Source organism: Bos indicus x Bos taurus, chromosome 2 (assembly GCF_003369695.1).
Source record: "Bos indicus x Bos taurus breed Angus x Brahman F1 hybrid chromosome 2, Bos_hybrid_MaternalHap_v2.0, whole genome shotgun sequence".
Taxonomy (NCBI): Eukaryota; Metazoa; Chordata; class Mammalia; order Artiodactyla; family Bovidae; genus Bos; species Bos indicus x Bos taurus.
In genome coordinates, this window is record NC_040077.1 from 103,263,601 (window position 1) to 103,284,801 (window position 21,201).

General features: G+C 39.6%; 1 protein-coding gene across 12 annotated transcripts in view; it reads right to left on the reverse strand.

The window, feature by feature from the left end:
• Window positions 1–387: 387 nt before the first annotated feature.
• FN1 (fibronectin 1) overlaps window positions 388–21,201 on the reverse strand; it is a 69,297-nt gene continuing 48,483 nt past the window's right edge. For 2 of the 12 annotated variants that reach the window (XM_027566881.1, XM_027566846.1), the window contains 17 exons: window positions 20,692–20,856; window positions 20,010–20,165; window positions 19,216–19,329; window positions 18,178–18,447; window positions 16,808–16,995; window positions 15,898–15,985; window positions 14,838–15,014; window positions 13,961–14,050; window positions 13,565–13,744; window positions 12,372–12,461; window positions 10,951–11,057; window positions 9,715–9,853; window positions 6,832–6,996; window positions 4,867–4,992; window positions 4,238–4,344; window positions 1,507–1,617; window positions 388–1,153 (listed from right to left, as the gene is read on the reverse strand). In XM_027566881.1, coding sequence (XP_027422682.1) covers window positions 1,082–1,153; window positions 1,507–1,617; window positions 4,238–4,344; window positions 4,867–4,992; window positions 6,832–6,996; window positions 9,715–9,853; window positions 10,951–11,057; window positions 12,372–12,461; window positions 13,565–13,744; window positions 13,961–14,050; window positions 14,838–15,014; window positions 15,898–15,985; window positions 16,808–16,995; window positions 18,178–18,447; window positions 19,216–19,329; window positions 20,010–20,165; window positions 20,692–20,856 — 2,345 coding nt within the window. In that variant the 3' untranslated portion in view covers window positions 388–1,081. Of the gene's footprint in view, window positions 1,154–1,506; window positions 1,618–4,237; window positions 4,345–4,866; window positions 4,993–6,831; window positions 6,997–9,714; window positions 9,854–10,950; window positions 11,418–12,371; window positions 12,462–13,564; window positions 13,745–13,960; window positions 14,051–14,837; window positions 15,015–15,897; window positions 15,986–16,807; window positions 16,996–18,177; window positions 18,448–19,215; window positions 19,330–20,009; window positions 20,166–20,691; window positions 20,857–21,201 lie in introns of all 12 variants that reach the window. The other 10 variants (XM_027566837.1, XM_027566804.1, XM_027566865.1 and 7 more) reach the window with 8 other exon arrangements.

Here is a 21,201-nt window from a genome sequence, read left to right on the forward strand (position 1 = left end):
GATTTTCCAGGCAAGAGTGCTGGAGTGGGGTGCCATCGCCTTCTCTACGAGGCACCTTAGATCACCAAAATTTAGAGCCATGTACATAAGTTTTCAAATGTTTGCTGAGTAACAAAGAAAAAAAAACATTTAGGAGGAATCTTTATCTTCCCCCTGAAGTTCTTTCTTTTCGGCTGCATCGGGTCTTGGTTGCAGCAGCAGGATCTTTTGTTTCGGCACAGGGGCTTAGTTGCCCCGTGGCACGTGGCCTCTTAGTTTCCCACCCAGGGATCAAACCTGTCTCCCGTGCATTGGAAGGCAGATTCTTGGCCACTAGACCACCAGGGAAATCCGGCCCTCCCACCCCACCTCTCGCCAATTTCTTTATGTAAAAAAGAAGACACAATATTCAAGTGATGGAATGTAAATCTTTTATTAAACAGTTGTCTTTCCACAGTAGTAAAGCTTTGGCACATACAGTATAAAAAATAATCACCAACCATAATTAGACCAGATTCCTCTTATCAACTGCATACTAAGTATCTTCAGTACAATTTTTTTTCCATATAAAAATACTGGGAAAAATTGATAAATAACAGGTAAGAAAAAGATATTTCTAGGCAATTACTAGAATCATTTGGAAAAAGTGAGTACTGTGGCTGTTCTGAATACCACAGTACAAAGGACATGCTGTTCCTACAATATTGCGGGCCAGTCAGTTAAGTGGAAGCAGAAGTGTTCAGGTAACTTTCCTACTTAAAATTTTGGTAATATCATTTCAAGACATTTTGTATCTTGGTTGGTGCATGTGCTTCCCTATGGATCCCAATCCAAATCACAAGTTAGAATCACTTCATTTAAAATACTGATCGGCATGGAATATTTTGAAGAATAGATAACCTACTGCTCCCATGTATGAGAAAAGTCTGAAAACACTCCCAGGGTGATGCTTGGAGAAGCTGTGAGTTGAGCTGAAGCTGGAGAAGTTACTCCAGAGCAAAGGGCTTAAGAAAGGAACACACTAACATGGGGTCTGCGAACACCACTCCAGTTTGGATGGACCTTGGCAGAGATCCACGCTTGTTTCTCTGGGTTGGAAATATTACTCTCGGGAATCTTCTCTGTCAGCCTGTACATCCAAAGGCATGAAGCACTCAATTGGGCAGTTGACATTCTGTGAAAATAGAAGAGAGAAGAAAAATCAACAGCAAATACTGTAAAGCCTACAGAAGAAAAAAGGGGAAGGGTGGCTTCTCTGACAATTACTTATAGATGGGAGAATACTTCTAGCTTTAAGCACTTGAGCTATACACTGGGCAATAGGAGATGCTCAAGAGAACCCACATTATATTATAGGATACAGTATTCTCCTCTTAGGTCATTTAAAAGAGCTTTGAAAAATGTGGTTCATTCAGAAGAAAGGTACTTCTTTCTTCTGAATAGTAGGGAAATAGTAGGGAAAGAGACTCCCTACTACATGCCTAATCGCCTTTTAAGGAGAAACGTGCAGGGCGCCAATGTACTTACAGTGTTTGTTCTCTGATGGTATCTCTGGGAATACTGGTTGTAGGAGTGGGCAGTGGAGCCTTCGTTACCGGGTTCAGCCCCAGGTCTGCGGCAGTTGTCACAGCGCCAGCCCTGAGAGCAGAGGCATTTAGAAGAGGTTTAGGATAACACAAGAAGATTGCAATTTAGTGCTGTGTCGAAGAATTTCAGTGCTCAAGCTGGCAGAATACACGCAATTTATCATAAAGGAAGTGTTGGTGATGATTTCATGCATTTATAACTCAGAGAATACATTCTGGCTAGCTTCTCACGATTGTACAGCTGCCTTTGTTTATGCTTTTCCTTTTTCTTGAAATGTCCTGTAAACTCCCATGTATGCTAGGTCACTTCAGACTCTTTGTGACCCTATGGACTACAGCCACCAGGCTCCTCTGTCCATGGGATTCTCCAGGCAAGAATACCGGTGTAGACTGCCATTTCCTTCTCCAGGGGATCTTCCCAACCCAGAGATCGAATCCATGTCTCTCATGTCTCCTGCATTGGTAGGTGGGCTCTTTACCATTAGCACCACCTGGGAACCATCTGGTAAGGCTCATTCCACTCCTTTCTTAATAAGCTTTCCACACTAGATGAAGGGAGAGGTTTTCCTAGAGTCCTAGGGCTTTTAAACCCACTCCAGTACTCTTGCCTGGAAAATCCCATGGACAGAGGAGCCTGGTGGGCTGCAGTCCATAGGGTCGTGAAGAGTCGGACACGACTGAGCAATTTCACTTTTCACTTTCATGCATTGGAGAAGGAAATGGCAACCCACTCCAGTGTTCTTGCCTGGAGAATCCCAGGGATGGGGGAGCCTGGTGGGCTGCCATCTATGGGGTCGCACAGAGTCAGACACGACTGAAGCGACTTAGCAGCAGCAGCAGCAGCAGGGCTTTTAAAAAGGACGTAAGATCACTTGGACAGACACCCTTATTTTACAGGTAAGGGTAAAGAGACCCAGATAAATGACTGGCTATGAGGAGCCTGAAAATCCCACAGTGACTTGCCACCCAGCTGGGTGAATACCAGTCATGTTCTTTCACTGGAAGGTCCTGGGACTTTCCAGTCAAGTGAGCTGCCTTTTGCCTAAATTAACCTGAGTTGGGCTTTTTTTCTTATAACCCAAAGAAACCTAAATAATACGATCACTTTCTTTTTTATATTGCCAGTTAAATATTTCAGAAGTATTTTTCCATTTAAAAGCATATTCCCATAATACATTACCAAGACAATTCAGGTAAATACGTATTATAGAATCAATGAATCTTGCTTTCATATAAATGATGTAATAGTACCCAGTCCTGTCTCTAGTGTTTCATTTAGCACTTTGCTTTAGAACAGGTGTCACACATGAAAGATTTTATGTGCATAAATCAAGAGGCAGAGTCTAAGGTGAGACCAAAACTGCACAACAAATTCACTCACCAGCACCCATTTATACAATGAGCACATGACTAGAAATGACTAGGTTCTGTGATCTTTATACATGTTAATAAGAGACTGAAACTTCCCCTCTACCCAACTACAAGTGGTAGGATAAGATCAGAGTAGCTTCCGGGGCTGCCCTCAGCCAGACTCCTGATGACCCTTCCCTGCTGCCAGTTTAATTTTCCTAAAAAAAAAAAAAAAAGAAACCCATCTTCCATCACGTTCCCTTTCTTCTTGGGCACCTGCAACTGGCTAATACCAAAGGCATCAACTGGTGAGTCCTACCCAGGAGTGTGAGCATGTTCTTGAGGTACCAGAATTTGAAAAAGCTATTGGGGAGGGTATGTTTTCATTGAAAATAAAGCAATGTTATGTTCCATTGCTTTTATGTGAGTTACAAAGGCATTTTATTTTGAGATTTCGAAGATTAGAGGAAAGAACAGGACTTTGGATTAGAGGAAAGAACAGGACTTTTTTGTTATACTGAAGTAAGACAGATTAGAAATGGTTGAGAAGTACTGGCATAAATAATGGCCTTGCAAGGCCCTCCGTAAGTGGCCCCCACTTCTTCCCATTCAATGTCTTACCACTGACAACAGGCAGAGGGTGATTTCCCCAGAGCCCATCTGTGCCAGCTCCTTGCCATCCCAGGAGGTGTGCTCTCTCTGCTTCCCTGCTGCCTCAACCACAATTTGCTCATCCTAAACCCCAGCCAGTTCATGATTCTCTTTTCCACTAAACCTTGCCTGCTGACATCAGCCTACCTGGGAGTTGGATTTGTCAGACCCACTCAGAACCTGACTTACTTAGCCTGACTTGCAGTGTATGCTAATTTAATTTAATGCCTCCAACTGTGTTGTTAAGATCCAGGACCATCTTTTACTCTTTTTATTTGTCCCATATTCCTGAGCACAACACCCGACCTATGGTAGGCATCTATTTGGGATTAAGGGAGGATATAAAGAAGTGATATTTTCTAAGATCTGGGTATTATTCAGAATATTTAACAGCAGTGTCACAGGGCATCTGCCCATCAGAATGGAGCAGGAGGCCTAGTGCTCCCCAAACATTTAACACTTTAGTTGCTGAAGAACGGAGGCAGTCTGAGAATAGAAGGTGTGGGGGAGAGGCTGAGGTTGCCAAGAAAGGGGAGAACTGGAAAGGGGTATGCGGTAGTCTTATGTGCCAACAGGAAATGGGCACCCATAGGAAGGGTAACTCTTAATCATTAGCACAGAAACCTCCCCCCTCATCTAAATAGCAAGGAGCCTGGACTATCTGGTCTTACCCGCTGGCCTCCAAAGCATGTGCAGGAGCAAATGGCACCAAGATATTCCTTCTGCCACTGTTCTCCCACGTGGTAAGTCTTCCCATCGTCATAGCACGTGGCCTCATCTACACAGACACACAAGTCAGAAGTGTTTACAGACCGATAACAATAATACAGACTTGATCCTTCTATGAGGGTGGGTTCTGTTTTTTTCCTAAGTTTGTATCATCACAGCCCACATTCCACATGTTAATAGGAATCATCCGTACAAGAGGTACTGCTGTACAGATCTTAGGGCAGTATTTCCAAAGACCAGATATAATGAACTAGAAAAAGTTCAATGCCAAGACAGAGAGCATATTTTAAAAGTTGAATCCAAAGACTTATAAAGCTTTCTTGTAACATTTCACTGCAGATTATAGTCAAAATACTCAGGTCGGAGAAGTGCTAAAGCGCCCTACGATAACATTAAATCATGGCTCATTTTTGAAGCCTATCTCTGCTTTGCCAAATCAAAAGATTAACAAACCCACTGTTCACTCCTCAAGAAGATCTAAAGTCAATCATTTCCAGGGATGAGAGTTACAGCTTAGTAATGAAAAGCAGGAGTATTCAATAGGCACTAAAAATGATCTGTGGCAACGTACGAGGATCACACTTGAATTCTCCTTTTCCATTTCCAAGACACGTGCAGCTCATCATCTGGCCATTCTCTCCCTGACGATCCCACTTCTCTCCAATCTTGTAGTTCACTCCATTGTCATGGCACCATTCTGGGAGGTGGGGAAAATCAGAGGCAAGGAGTTATTGGCATTTCTGACTCATACAATGCTGAGTGAAAGGGGACATGCCCCCGAATTTTCAAAGCCCTGTATCTGGAAGGAGTAGTAAGGAAAGTTGAAGGCCACGATTCCTCTGACAAGCCACTTTTTTGGTTGGATTTTAAAATATTATCTTTGCAGCTTAACATTTTCTCAGACATCTTAAGAACCAATTTATTCCATCATAATCATTTCACGAGAATAGTCAACGACCTTCATTTGACTTCTCCCTATTAAGATTTAAAATTGGGAAGGCTAAACTAGGATTTGAGTAGGTTTTTAGGAATAGATCATAGATGAAAAGTCACTTTCGCAGAGATCCTGGGTGCAAAGTTCAATTAACCAAAAAACAAAGATCGGTTGGCTTCTTATAAATATGAAAAGTGAAAGAATAAACCTAAATATCAAAATAAAAACAAAAGTAATGATAAATCAATGGTTGTCATTCCTACAAATAAAACTGGTTCCAAGGAATATCTAAAATTCACAGTTATATATTCTTTAACTTCTATACATAAAAGATGACTTTTTAATCTTCAAAGTTTATACTAAAAACAAACTTCAGAAGTTTGTATAACATACACAACTTCTATTTTATCAACAAGTCAGTCATTCCTAAAACTTTAAAAATGTTATTCAATAATTATGACATCAAGGAAAAAAATATGGAAGTTGAGCCAAAGAATCACATCAATCAGCTTACAGCTCTACTCTCATAACTGTGCCTAAGTACTTACATAGGTAATAAATACACAGACTTAAAAACAATTCAGTTTCAGAAATTAAAAACCACCTAATTGATACCAAGTGTTAAAGCTTCCAACTCCTAAACAGCAGTACGACACTTATACAGCTCTTTCCATTTTCAAACGGTCAAGCATAGTAGTTCTGCATTGAAAAAATTAGTTGTTTTTATATTTCAGTTTGAATTAAACTGTTTCAAATACATAAGTAAAATACTCTGAAAATCTTTAAAAAGCCTATTATGTTGTATTTTCCAGAATACAGTTTTTGTATGTGTATGTAGGAGGCTTGTTATAAGGCATAATGGTTAAAACCTATAAAAATAAACCAGTTTTCAATAATAATCACATCTCCTAAAAACAAAGACATAAATGCTAATACTAAATCTCAAAGCATGATAAGCAATTCCTAGGATTATTTTAACTAAAACATATTTTAAAATATTAAAATCTCTTTTAATTAAAAATCAAATATTTTTCAACTGAAGTTGATTCTTGACTATCTACAAATGGATAATCTTTACTCTCTAGATTACTTGGCAAGGTTCAAGCTATCCAATGTGTATGTGTATGTATGATATCTGTGTACAGGAGATGTGAAAGAGTTAAGTGTGTGTATATACTATGATATGTGTGTATTTGGTTTGAACTGAAACAGAGTGTTTGTGAGTATAAATGTTCATCTCTTACCATGCTAAACACTAAAGATTCAGAGATTTGAGGTTTCTTTGTGTCTCTGCTACCCTTCATTAGACTTGACTCATTAAGCCTGACTTTATTCATTTATTTTAACAAGAAAACTTAAAAAATCATATTACCATTGCAAATTAATGTTTAATAGTCATATTGAAATACAACCTTTGAGATGAAGCCATATTCAACAAGTAAAATTTCCCATCATTTTTATATGATGCAAAATGTTACTTTGAGTCAAGCAATGTCCCTTCATTTGCTTCATGTTTGGAAGAGGCTTGTCTGCCAAACATGCTTCCTGGCACACTGTGCGATTGCATGGAACTGCAAGAGATGGACAAAGCAAGCTACTCACTAGATGAATCGCATCTGAAATGACCACTGCCAAAGCCTAAGCACTGGCACGAGAGTTTAAAGCCAGAATCAGACAATCGCTCCCACTCCTCTCCAATGGCATAATGGGAGACCGTGTAGGGGTCGAAGCAGGAGTCATCTGTGGGCTGACTCAGGCCCTGGTCAACTACAGGAAGAAAGAGAGAAGGAAAAAAGACATTTTATTATAGCTCTGGACCATAAGAAGAAAACCAAATTATCGTATATGATGACTTATTCTAAACCAAAAATCCCAGCAGCATTAAGAAGCACTCATGTGTTCCATCAGTGCATCAGCTGCTCTAATGAACAATGCTTAGATTTTGCTGGTCAACACTTGCCACAGCCTCTTAAAAGGAGTCCATCTTTCATTTTTGCCCTCAGTTCTAAAAAAAAAAAAACTACATAATTTCTGGTAAATATAATTCATAGAACATGGAACAGATCGTGAGGCAATTAAGAACTTCATGGGGTGCAAACGCTGGAAATTCCTCTCCATCAGTATCTGAGTGACCTTAAGCTAGTAATATAATGTTTCTCTGCCTTTTTTCCTTCCTTGGTAATGTGGGGATAATAATAAAAATACTTCCTCCTGCTGAGGATCTTGTGAAGATCACATGCGATCATGAATTCCAGGTGTTGGCCTATTGCCAACACTTAGAACATGCTCACCAAATAAAGAGTAATTATTAGAGGGCGCCTTTTGCTTTTAATGCAAAAGTCATAGCAATTTTATATACCATTAAAATGTAATCACATAAATGTGATAGTCACTTTCACTGCATGTTTTGCATAATCGTGCAAAAAGCCTAGATTTTGTACATTATTGTCATAATGGTCAGACTGCTTTACTTTTATCAATAAACCCAACTGTTCCAAGTAAAAGGAAGTAGTGGAATATCAGTGACTTAGGAATCACTAATGGAATCTCTTCATGTTGTCTAAGATCCAGTCTTTTATGTTTTGTGAAAGCTGATTTTAAAATAATCTATGCAAATAAAGCATGCTTCAATTCAGTCTCTAAAAATTAAATAAACTAACTTCTGTGACTTTGAATACCAGTGCGTACATTTCTTTTCACAGTGCAAAAACAAAAAACTCAAAAGCAATAATATTTGAAGTGCCTAATATTTTGAAAGGGATCAAACTGGAAGAAAATAAGAGTTTTGTTAAAACTAAGACATCTGTAATGTCTCAGAGCTGGGAGAACCTGGCTAGAATGCAGAATATTACTGTTGGTAATGAGTCGGAAGGAAAAATGGAAGGAACTTAAACTAAGAGGTTTTCAATAACCCTCCTAAAAATAACCAGAAGTAAAGTTTTGGAGATGGAATCTTTTTAAAAAATGATGAGGAAAAAGCACAAAGTCCTTTGTGCTCTTGAAAATTCCTTTCATGTGGCATTCTACTTGCAAAACCACACGAAGCAAAAGGTGTGCATTAAATGGATATATAATTCAATAAGCATAAAATGATCCATGACCCCCCCCAAAAAAATTCAACTGCTAATTCAGAGGAGTTTATATGTAAAAGAACACAGTGATCTATCAAATGAGAAAGAAGGCTGAGGTTAAGTATCTGGCCATAGGAATAAAACCTATCACTGGGCAGATAGAATTTAGGGTTAGGAAATAGAGAACTCTCCGGTGGGAAGATTCATGGTTCTGATTATTTCTCTATTTCATGTTTCTGGTGAATCTTTAGCTGTCGAAGTTTGAAAAGCTAGCTGATACACTACTGGTTTAAAAGGACTTTCTAGGGAATTCCCCAGTAGTCCAGTAGTTAGGCCTTGGCACTTCCACTGCCATGGCCTGGGTTCAGTCCCTGGTCAGGGAACTAAGATCTTGCAAGCCACAAGGCACGGACAAAAAACGAAAACAAACAAATATCCAGGTGCTATAAAGAAGAGTCAATGACCATTTAACCTCTATTGCAGGTTCGGGCCTCTATAATCATGAAATATCAGCTAGAATCTGCCTGCCAACACATGAGATGCAGGTTCAATCAATCCCTGAGTCAGAGCCCCTAGTATTCTTGCCTGGGAAATCCCATGGACAGAGGAGCTTGATGGACTACAGTCCATGGGGTCACAAAGAGTCAGAGACAGGTGAGTAACTGAGCATATACACACAATCATGAAATAATGTGGGAATAAGGGAGCTCTTTGGACAGAAATGGGCTATGTTGGTAGCATTTTACATCAGGAACAAAACCCAGCAGGCACTGATATATATATGCAGATAAGGAATTTCCTTTACAGGTAATCACCAGGACTTCCCTGGTAGCTCAGATGGTAAAGAATCTGCCTGCAATATGGGAGACCTGGGTCCCAGGTTCAATCCCTGGGTTGGGAAGATCCCCTGGAGAAGGGAATGGAAACCCACTCCAGTATGCTTGCCTGGAGAATTCCACGGACAGAGGAGCCAGGCGGGCTACAGCCCATGGACTTGCAAAGAGTCAGACATGACTGAAGTGAGTAACACTTTCACTTTCAATCATTTCAGTACTTAAACATTACTCAGGAGCAGCAACCTAGTAAGATGAAGAGGGTCTGGAAATAGAGATCTGGAGACTTGTGTCCTGTGTCACACCCGGTACTTACAGCTGGAACTCAAGAGTGCTGGACTAAACAATATTTGAAGTCCCTTCCAGGCCTATCACCCAATCATGTTTGAGACTCTTTCTTATTTATTTTACAAACATACCAGGATACTTTGAGGGAAAAAGGATGGAATTTAAAGTTGCTCATTTTCTTCATGGAATTATTTCCCAAAGTCAAAAGACAAAAACAGGAAAAGAACAGTCGCTTGAAGAAGCATCACTGGGCTGGTCCACAGTGTGCCCGAATAACCTGGACATTCACATACCAGAATTGCCCACGGTAACCACCTCCTCGCGAACCTTCTGCCTCTGCTGGTCTTTTACTGCCTCCACTATGATGTTGTAGGTGGCCCCTCTGGTGAGGCCCGTCAAGGTGGCACTAGCAGAGGTTCCAGGAACTCGGAACTGCAATGATTAGCACATCCAAAGTGGGGGAGAAAGTGTTACAGTGAGGAATTGACACGACTTCCCCTATTCTTTTCTCAATAACCCCTACTGTGTAAACAAGCAAAGGGAGACAAATAAAAATGGAGAGTGCAAAGGTCCCAACCAATCAGGGAGTGAAATGGAACTTAAGTGAGGGGTCGTTTCTATCTGCCATATTTTCCTGCCCCAAATCTACCCTGTGAGCGCCATAGTTACCAGGAACCCTCACTAATTCTAGAGACAGCCTCATTTTCGCTCTACTTTAGCTGCAAGTCTGGGCAAGCGGAAGCCCGGGCCATCCCCCCTCACATAAAAGGGGGACACTGTGCTATGTGAGGGACATTCATCCCACCAAGTGGCATCTGACTCCAACATGGGGTCCTTCAAACACTTTGTTTGAGGGGCAAATCCTCAAACTCCTATTTCTAAGCTCATAAGTCTTCAGTTTTTAAAATTCTGCCACTTTCTAAAACTAAGAAAACAGTAAAAACTGATATCAGCAAAACAAATTAAAGAAGAGAAATTTCAGTGAGCGAATCAATCACTTATAGGCACTGCTTCAGCCAAGGTCTTTCTCCTTTGACATATGGTAGATAATGGGATTTGATTCTTCAAGGACAAACCATAATGACAGCATTTGAGCCCTTCCTAAACAAAAGTCAATTCAGGCAAGATCTCTCTCTCTCTTCTAAGATCATTTCTTTGTCTATATTACTGTGGAACCTCAAACAATTGAGAGTAACAGAAGTAATTTTATTCTCTCCACTAAATGAAAGCTAATGACACTGTCTGGTACATCTCTTAAAGTAGAGTCATCTTGAGATTAAAAAAAAAAAAAATCAGGACTTTAAGGGATAAATGTATACATATAGCTGATTCACTTTGCTGTACAGCAAAAACTAATACAACACTGTAAAGCAATTAAACTCCAATCAAAAAAATACCAAGACTTAAGCACATCACATTTCTAAGAGGTCCTAGAAGTAGGGTCACTGGACATCAGAGCTTTGGTCATTTCAGTAGCCTAGCTTACTTCTTCCCCAAGTGTCCCAGAAGTAAAAGGAAACAGGAGTTACCTGTAAGGGTTCTTCATCAATGCCAACTGGATGACATGAAATGATATACTCAGAGCTTTCCTGGAATGGGGTCCATGAGATGGTTGTCTGAGAGAGAGCTTCTTGGCCTGTAGAAGCATTTGGATTGAGTCCCACAACGTGAGGGTAGAGATGATGGTCTACGTCTCCCCTGGGGACATGACCAATTTGGATCTCCTCATTTACATTCGGCGGATACGGTCTTGGCCTATGCCTTACGGGGGTGGCCGTGGTGGGCGGTGTGGTTCGCCTAAAACCATGCTCCTCAAAGATCATTTGTTGCCCAAGACTGGGCTGCTGACCAGAAGTGCCGGGAAGCTGAATACCGTTTCCAGTGTCATACCCAGGGTTGGTGATGAAAGGGGTCTTTTGAACTGTGGAGGGAACATCCAAGATCTCTGGTCCATGAAGATTGGGGTGTGGAAGGGTTACCAGCTGGGGGAGCTCATCTAGCCAAGAGAGGTTAGAGCCAAAAAAGCAAAGCGTGTTAAGCTCCCAGAAGTAGCCTCAGGAAGTCATTATCAATTCAGGCAACAACAACTATTTTACAATCTAATCAAAGCTCCTGAAAAATTAGCAGTTTTTAAATCACAAAACACTTTTTTTCCCCAGAAAGAAATCTTTATGATTTTTCTCAAAGTTTTCTTTATAGTTTAGAAGGAAAAAAAGTGTTAGTATGAATTTATCATACAAAGCTTTGAAACGCTAAGCCACATAAAAGCTGCCTCTGCTCGAATTAAGCCTAATGGAACTGAAATATGCAGGCTTTTTTCCCCTCTTTCTCACTTGAGAATCATGTTATAATTACTAGAATCTAGACTAATTATATCAGCATCTGAAGTATGAGAATATCAGAGGTTTGGTGCAGTAGTTTTTCATCATTTGAAATGTTAAGAATAGGTTAAAACACATAACGTAAAATTCATTTAAAAATTCTATCAGCATAAATAAAGCATTTTATTCAAATTAAACTGAAATTGGATAAAAAGTAAGACATTATTTAGTTCAAGCTTCAGAAACCAAATAGTAAATAAAGACAAATGAGAAAGAGTTTTCTCTTCCCTCCCCTCTTTTTATAAAAACACTTTTAACTCCAAAAGAATATACAGACCAACAGCAATGATCGAAACTTGGCTTTTACATTCTAATACCTGGTTTGAACTTTCTAAAGATGAATAAAAGGTCTTTATATTGACTGGCTAGGAAAAAAATAAAACTGAACTCTGCAGATGGTCAGGCCATTCTTGCTATCAAAAAGCACAACATACATGCTAGGCTGTTAGAGGAAAAAGAGTTCCATGAGAAATACATCAAAACCCGGAGCATTTTTTCACTGCAAGATAAATCGTCTATAATTAGTTTTGTCATGGCCGGCTCCCCATTACCCAGAAGGTGCTCGTTACCTGTCTTTTTCCTCCCAATCAAAGGCTCACTCTTCTGATTGTTCTTGAGGGCAATGACTTGGATTGTGTACTCTGTTCCTGGTTCCAGACCTGATGGAAGGACAAATCATTACATTACATCTGTGGGCTCAGCTCATCAAATGGAAGTTGATCTTTGAAGCAAGCATCCTCTCTTCAGCTGGTCGCCAGCCTCTTGAAAGGCAATGGAGACTTTGCTTTGCGTCTGTAAACACTCAAATACTCTGTATACAATGGGCACTTAGCAAATTAATTATCTTCCTATCAAATCTGACACCCGAATAAGCACTTTAACTTCTCTGGGGTATTCTTTTAACATGTTGTCTCATCTGCTCTTTGAATTCAATAAAACCTATCAGCATTGTACACTGCCAGCGAAATACACATGTCGGAGCAATCAATGCAGACTGCATACATGAATCTACTTAGTGCCTAGGCCAGACCACTCCCAGTGGCAGGATCAATGAAAAGTCAGACTACAGAACAGTGCTCTGCAGAAAGAATGTTCACTCTTTGTGTGGTCCTGGTAGGAAGTATCCAAATCAACACCTTTCATATCTGATTCTGTTTTCCTAACTCCAAAGTTCCTAAAAAAGCAGTGTTTCCTGGTACCTGTATGTTCTATAGGATATTTTAAGTCAAGATGATATCCTATATACACAGTTTTAATTTCTTGGACAAAAATGATACCAGAGGCCTATGATCTCTTATTCCCCATCCCAAGCACACTCTCCAGTATGAGTGAGAATCAATTTGCCTCAAGAACTATCCTGAGAAACTGGATAATGAAGGCCATGAGAGGTGGCACTCTGGCAAATCTTCTAGCTTATCTTTCTTTAGGTTGCCGAGTAAGAGAACAGTGTCAGCATTTGGTAGTTTGCTTTGAAAAATGTCTTTTTCTAGGAAGAACTGATATGTGTTTGGCAAACATACAGCAAATAAAAAGATTCCAGAATACCATTATGACAGTACTGAAGTTATTGCATTTTCATGAATTCATGACTTCTGAGATGTATTGCGCTTAACAGCTCCTGTGTAGACAATGCCCTCTGAAGTTATCAGAAATGGGCTTCTTGATCTGATGGTAGAGCACCAAAGACACAGCTGTAGTCTGCTAAGCACTTTGTGTGTCCCAAAGAGTAACAAGGAAAATGGTAGCATGGATGCAGCAATACCAGTGATAGTAGCTTCTGTGACACCAGGGCGGGGCCGAGGGACCACTTCTCTGGGAGGGGACCCAGGCTTCTCGTACTTGATGATGTAACCAGTAATCCTGGCACGGGGTGGCTGCCATGATACCAGCAGGGAGTTGGGTGTGGTGGCCAGGAAACGCAGGTTGGATGGTGCATCAATGGCTAAAAGAAAACAAAATTACATTTATGTAAAAATAAACATTTATGCATTTCCCTAGACTTTAAAAATGGACTTGAATCTAAGAATTCTATAAACTGTAAAAATGATTCACTGTGATCTTAATACAGAAGTATCAACCTCATTTTTGTTGCTCAAGTCCACATGACGGATCATACATACATATAAAGGGGCATTTCTTCAGTAGAAAGTGTAGTTACCAGTGGAGGCATCGATGACCACAGGGGAGCTCCGGGCATTGTCATTCAAGGTGTACAAGTGGATCTTGTAGTCAGTACCAGGTTGTAAACCTGAAATTGGTAAAGAGATGATTTTTATCTGATCTCCATTAACCAGGAAAATTTTCAAACTCATCTGTGATTTTCATGATTCCTCCTATCATTGCCTACTTATACAAACCACTAAAGTGGTTCAAACTGAATAAATTAGAGCGTGGTATGGGTGTTAACTGTCCATGAGAAATATATATATATCAAAAGAAAGGCACTGATGCACACAAAGACAATTCCTAAAATAAATTTTAAAATACAAAAATGCTGTGTTAAAAGTGGCCATTTTGGTGATAAATAGGGGTGAGGACCTATTATCTGTGTTTTAATCTGATGGTCACTGGTTGGTAACTGGGATCAGAACTTTAAACCTCAAAAAGTTCTAAACTGACCCAGATATTAAACATTCTCTGACAACAATTTTGATCTCTGTGAAATAGTACTGTTTCCTTTTTAAATTTAATTTTGCTTTACAATCTACATAAATGTTAAAAACTATACATTCTTTCTGAGTTTCTTTTGGATTTCAAGCATTCGTATAATTTTTTTTTTTTTCATAAGAAAGGTTTCATTGCTGAAAGATCAAATTTGATGAATGGGACTTTCTCTGGCAAACATTAGCAAAACCAGGCATTTACAGGACAAAATTTTTGATCACAGGATGAAAACAGGTTGTAAACAATAGAGCTGGGTTATCATAAAACACTGAAGATAAATTTAATCAGTGTAAGTGGTAGAAAAACTAATAAGCTAATTTATGTTGTGAATTGCAATTAACAAATGTGGTCAGAAGAGTGGGTTCTCAGACCTGTGATGGTGTAACTTCTGACATCTGGCCTGATGGTTCTCTGAATTGGGGTCTGGCCATTTGCTGGGATAGCATCAACTTGGAAGCCGGTGATCGTCTCAGTCTTAGTTCTCCAGCTAATGGTGATGGTGGTCTCAGTAGCATCTGTCACACGGGCCCTTCTTGGAGGGCTGACATCTGCATGGGGTGATAGCCATAGATTAGTATTAGTGCCTGGCTGGCTCATATAGTTAAGGTTTTGATACTAATTTTTTTTATATACCAAATATATCCATTTTTATATATTACTAATAATGTGTAGATTTTCTCCTGTGGCAACCAGAGAGAAAAGCTGCCAGTAATCAGGAAAAAAGAAAATATTCACCTCGTGTATCTGTTTTTTTGAGAAATGAAAAGCTTTAGAGATATGGCCAGTGTTTTCCAAGGCTGGCTTTAGATATCTATAAATACCTCAGCAAGTGTTAAAATTATTGTTATCACAATATAAAATATATGTAGTAACATAAGGAAGGTATATATATTATACATGTGTATATAATATATATATATATAATAATACATTGCTAGTATTTTGTCATTCTTATAAGGATTCACATTTTTTCTCAACAGGTATGATGCCATCCCTGCTTTGTAGATCAGAAAACTTTGACACTTTATTTGATTTCTGAAAGAGAATAACTGTGGGTTATTGATATTGCAGAAAACAAGAATCTGGGCCACCATTGTCTAATACTCACGACACTGTTAAGATACAACAGAAGCCGGCATGCCGGCATCCCCAACCTTCACTCTATGAAAACAAATTCTAACCAGTAGAACAGAACCTAAGTGTAAGTCCTAGTTCATTGCACTAACACTATCACACCATGATTCTATGTATGTGCCAGTACACCACTTTCTAGAGAGGGCCACAGAAGTAACTCAAAAAGATAGGTAAGCTAATCAATTTCCAAATCGGGAATCAATCCATTGTTAACTTAGTGATCTAGAAAGCATTTGCCATTCTTTAATTTTTGTTTATAAAGAATGTTAATCAACACTAAAAAGTTTGATTACTCACTCTCCAGAGTTGTAACGACTCCCTGAGCCGGTCTGCTTGTCAAAGTGTCCTTAAGAGCATAGACACTCACTTCATATTTGGTGGCAACCTAGAAAGAAGGGCATGGTAAGCTTCAGCAATGAGATATTCTGAAGCCCGGGAATTTTCACTCCAGCATTCAAAAAAATGCAATGGTTAGAAAAGAAAAAGACAAAGCTAGCGAAAACCACAGACATTCTTAGCTTAATCTGCAGATGATCAACAACATATTTAACTACATGACTTTAAAAATGTATTTAGGGTTAAGCCCAAGTAAGCTATAATTCAGTTATTTCCACTCAGCTGACACAAAATGAGGAAAATGCTATTGGCCTGTTTTCTCCTTTGTGACTTGAAAGGTGCAAACCATGAATTTGTCTGATCATAGAGAGAAAGAGAATAGTCTTATCTCTGAACCCTCTTTCTGTAGTTTCTCCTGAAATTGGCCTTATGTTAAGAAGTACACTAGTTTCCTAGGTACCTGGCTAGCTCTTTGCATGTACCTCTAGAGGTTAAAAATGACTTCAGGAAGGTAGTATTAGGCTGTGTTGGTAAAAATTGGAGAGTATTTCTTGCAAGGGTAATAACATTCAGAAAAGCCAAAAATAAGATGGATTTATGCATTCAGCCTATGGCTATATAAATTGCTCCCCCCACCACACACACACACACTATTTTAAAATAAACAGAATACATGTAAGAGCTATGCAACATCCAGTGCTCCTCATAAAATCCTGTCATCTGGAAAAGCTTCATTCTACTTGACACAAAATTATGACAAAATTAATCTGACAGCAAAGAACACAGATTTCTTATGACATTTTTTTCCACCACTGTCAACTGTGTAAGAGATGACCTAATACTTTACTCCAGTGAAAAACACACTTCTTACCATGAGTCCTGATACAACCACAGATGAGCTATCAGGAGCAAGGTTGATTTCTTTCATCGGTCCGGTCTTCTCCTTCGGGGTCACCCGCACTCGATACCCAGTGAGCTGAACATTGGGTGCCGTCCACTGGGCAGTCAGGCTGGTTGGTGTCACCTGAGTAAACTTCAGGTTGGTTGGTGCAGGAATGGCTGTTGGGATGGTTATCGGTTAGAGTTGATCTCATATAAATGGGGGAAAGGGGGAAATAAAGTGAATTCCAACGAGTACATAGGTTGTGCTTGTTTGGTTTGGTAGGTACCCCAGTCAAGCAAAGATTCAGTATAGAAAAGTACAAAAGGGGATGCAAAATGAAGAAAATGCTTGCTGAAAAATAAAGTGCTTTTTAATCCAGCAATGCTCAGGATCACTGGAAACATCTGGGTAAATGCCAACAGTCTAAGAGAATTTAGGTTTTAGTAGTTTGGTTTTTTTTTTTCTTCTTTCCCTTAACAAATTAAAAAAAAAAAAAGTCACATTGGTTTATTGACCATTAGGATTGATTTTCCATTTCTAAGGGAAGATGAGCAGCAGCCCCTTTCTGACAAAAATTATCTTTGTACAGAAAACCATTTCACAGAGTATTCCATTCCAAAGATAGAATTATGTTTTTATTGTCTTTATTTGGACCCCATCACTGCTAAATCTGAAGTATTCTCCATGGTGCAGCATAGGAAGAAAATTGGCTCACAAGAGAAGCAGAAAAGAGAAGCAAAGAGCAATAATACGGATTGTCACCTCCAGGTTTTACGCTGTCACAAGGGGACATCTTTAGCATCCCACGCTGCTTCAGAGACAAAGCACAAGAAGATAAAGCATGGTGGAAAGCATCTGCCCTACCAACTCTTTCCTATGCATCTGATTCTTAGGCCTTTAAGCAAAATTATACACTGAGCATGTGACCTCTAACCAGAGAAGGAAGGGCTTACCCATGTTTTCTCAGAATCCTGCTACTATGAAATGGCTCAGTTTGGGTTCTTTTCTGAGAGTAGGCTCTAAGATGCCAGATTTCTTTCTTTTATACACAGTGAGCATAACCACAGGGAGACAAGAAATAATCCACAATTTTCATGTTAACTTCAAATGTCTTGCTTTATGGCCTTGGAGGTAAGCCAAGCCACTCCAAAATTTCCTATTATTAGAATTTCTCTATGTCACCTACACTTCACTGCTTATTACTGTTCCCCTTTAAAGAGGGGCTTTCCTAATAAAGAGGCTGTGTTTCTGGGTACCCCCTTACATGGGAATCAATAGCCTGATAAAAGTGTGATGCACTCAGCAGGGCATAAAGCCACTGCTCCCATGAGCACCCAGTGGTGCGATGAACGATATACCTGTGGACTGGGTTCCAATCAGGGGCTGGCTCTCCATATCATCGTGCAAGGCAACCACACTGACTGTGTACTCAGAACCCGGCCTGAGGCCTTGCAGCTCTGCAGTCTCTTCTTCACCATCAGGTGCAGGGAATAGCTCATGGATTCCATCCTCAGGGCTCGAGTAGGTCACCCTGTACCTGGAAACTTGCCCCTGTGGGCTTTCCCAAGCAATTTTGATGGAATCGACATCCACATCAGTGAATGCCAGTCCTTTAGGGCGATCAATGTCTGTTAGGCAAATTAATGGTAAGAGGTTATGTGAAAAGCAAGTTGTGAAATAAGCATTTTGATAACATGCAAAGCAGTTCTGCAGATACCATTTTTTCTTTGATGAATTAAATTCCAATTAACCCACTATTAAATAGAAAATTACTTGACCCTTGCTTAAGGCTTTTTGGTTCAGAAAATATTTAATGTCGCATCACTTACTAAAACATAGGTGTACGTGAGATGCATAGATACCCTGCAAAATGTCCCCAAATAAGGATTTATTTATATACATTTTAGGATATTCTACCAAGATTTGTTTTGGCAATGTGATGTTAGTCTCACAGACCTGGATTTTTTTATACTTGGAAGTGGTAAAGTTGATTTTAAATGTTAGATTCAGATTGTTATAATCTTTAACTACCTCCCACCCACCCATTGAGTATTTAAATTAAACATTGGACCAGCCACACAAATGCTCCAAACATAATAGCTTCATGTGGCACGCTTCAATCAACTTTACCATCCAGCTGTCGAAAAGGAGGTGCAAGCACAACATTTTATAGATTTGCTATAGGCTAATAAGATTTTGCTGAGGCCATTTGAGCAAAAGCAATTCAAAGCATAGCACAACTAAGTATGGTAGTTCCCCAACTTCTTTCCCTGTATGTTCATCACTAAGAAGGAAAAGTGTTTGCAATGGGCTCAGCTCAAGATACAAACTAGGTATCCAGACACCTAAGAACAAAGTTTGACTTTGAACATGGGAAACAGACACTGGTTACGTACTGGTTACCGCTGTCTGAACCAGAGGCTGACTCTCTCCGTTTTGATTCTGAGCATAGACACTGACCACATACTCCACTGTGGGCTGCAAGCCTTCAATTGTCATTTCTGTTTGATCTGCAAAGGGAGTGAAAAGCAAATGCAGCTTCCATGTCATTCATTATGACAACCAAGGACTTTCAGAAATCGTAATACACGTGTGGTGGCCAGGAATTTTCATTTGCAGAATTATCATGAAAACATTAGAGAACTCACACATGGATTTCCTCCTGGACAAACATGTTCATTGCTAATACAAATTACCATATTGGAGTGAAGTACATCAAAGGCTAAACTCTAAAACTGAATATGATGGTGCCAACAATGAATGATGCTGCTCTTGAAAAAATGAAAACTAACTGGACTTTAAGATATCGCCTAAAGATCTTAATTTCACAATGATTTTATATGAAAACAGAAACAAGAGGTAAAAGAATCTTTAAAAGTCAGCTAGGCCCATCTGTCTTTTCTTAATGTGCATAATAAACAAAAACACAAAGATGAAATCTAATAATTTAAGATGTGCACACCATCAAACACTACTACACATATAAAAACAGAAATGCACTCCTCCTAAAACTTCTACTGTATAGGGAGTTGGTAACAACCTTGAGCCCCAAATTCACAAAAAGGGAAACTTTGACACGTGATATGAAACAGTGTAGTACTCAGAGCCAGCTGGTCATTTATTTACAGAAACATATCATGTGGTCCTCCTCTGTTTATCCTGATGTATGTGAGATGTTGGCTCTTCTTACCTGGACCTACAGTTTTCGTTTTCGATGGTCCTGGGCCATTTTTAGGAGCAGTGGTCACTCTGTAACCAGTAACAGGGGAACTTGAAGGCAGCCACCTGACACTAATGCTGTTGTCTTGGACATCAGTCACTTGCATCTGGGATGGTTTGTCAATTTCTACAAATAAAAACCAAGAGAAACCAATGAAGCCCCAGCTCCTAGGGACAAGACTAGACTAGTCTTTGTCTCCAGTTCTGTACAGACAGAATAATCTCTTACTACTACTAATGACTCTCAGATGTTTATTTTGCAGATGCAGAGAGAACTTTTGAGAGCTGGTGCTTGGATCTTGATACATTGCCTATTTTCAATATGACTGTTTCATTCACAAAGAAATTGTATTTCCTATAGAGGCTCGTCTCCTTATCTTATCAGCTCATCCACTCATTCATTAACAAGTATTTACTGAACATCCTCTGTGCCTGTCTGTATTACAGGCACATGAAATACAGCAATCAACAAAACAGACAAAAATCCCTGCCCTTAGGGTGCTTCTTATATATCTGGCTCAAAACTCTGTAGCTGCTGCTTCATCTGTTTTACAAAAGAAAATCGGTTCCACAATGAGGAAACTACTTTGGGAGAACACTGTAAAAATTTTTTGAGTAAACAAGCTTGGGTCATCCAAGAGGAAGATAAGTACCTGTTCGGTAATTGATGGAAACGGGCTTGCTGCTTGCCGGGCTGTCCCCACGGCCGGTGACAGCATAGACAGTGATGGTGTAGTCCACTCCAGGTTTAAGACCACTGATGGTAGCTGTAGACTTGCTCCCAGGCACGGTGAACTCCTGGACAGGGCTACTTCCTCCTGTTTGAAACGGGGTTAGTTCAAAGTGTGAGGGACTGACAGACACTTGGGGATTGCTGAGTTACTGAATTAACATATTGAGAGCAGCAGGTAAGTTACGCCTTTGCTTATTCACTTTTAAAGAGTGCTATTAACAGATCCTGAACAGAAAAGTATATTTATTTATGTATGTAGTAAGCCTTGAGTGTGTAAAAATTGAGAGAAAAATTGCAGTTAAAATGCTACTTTAACCTTGTAGCTTTAACATGTGGTAGGTTAAAATTAGAAGGGGAAAGAAGGTAAGTCCTCAACTCAAGACTGCCCATATTGGGCTTCCCTGGTGGCTCAGTGGTAAAAAAATATCTG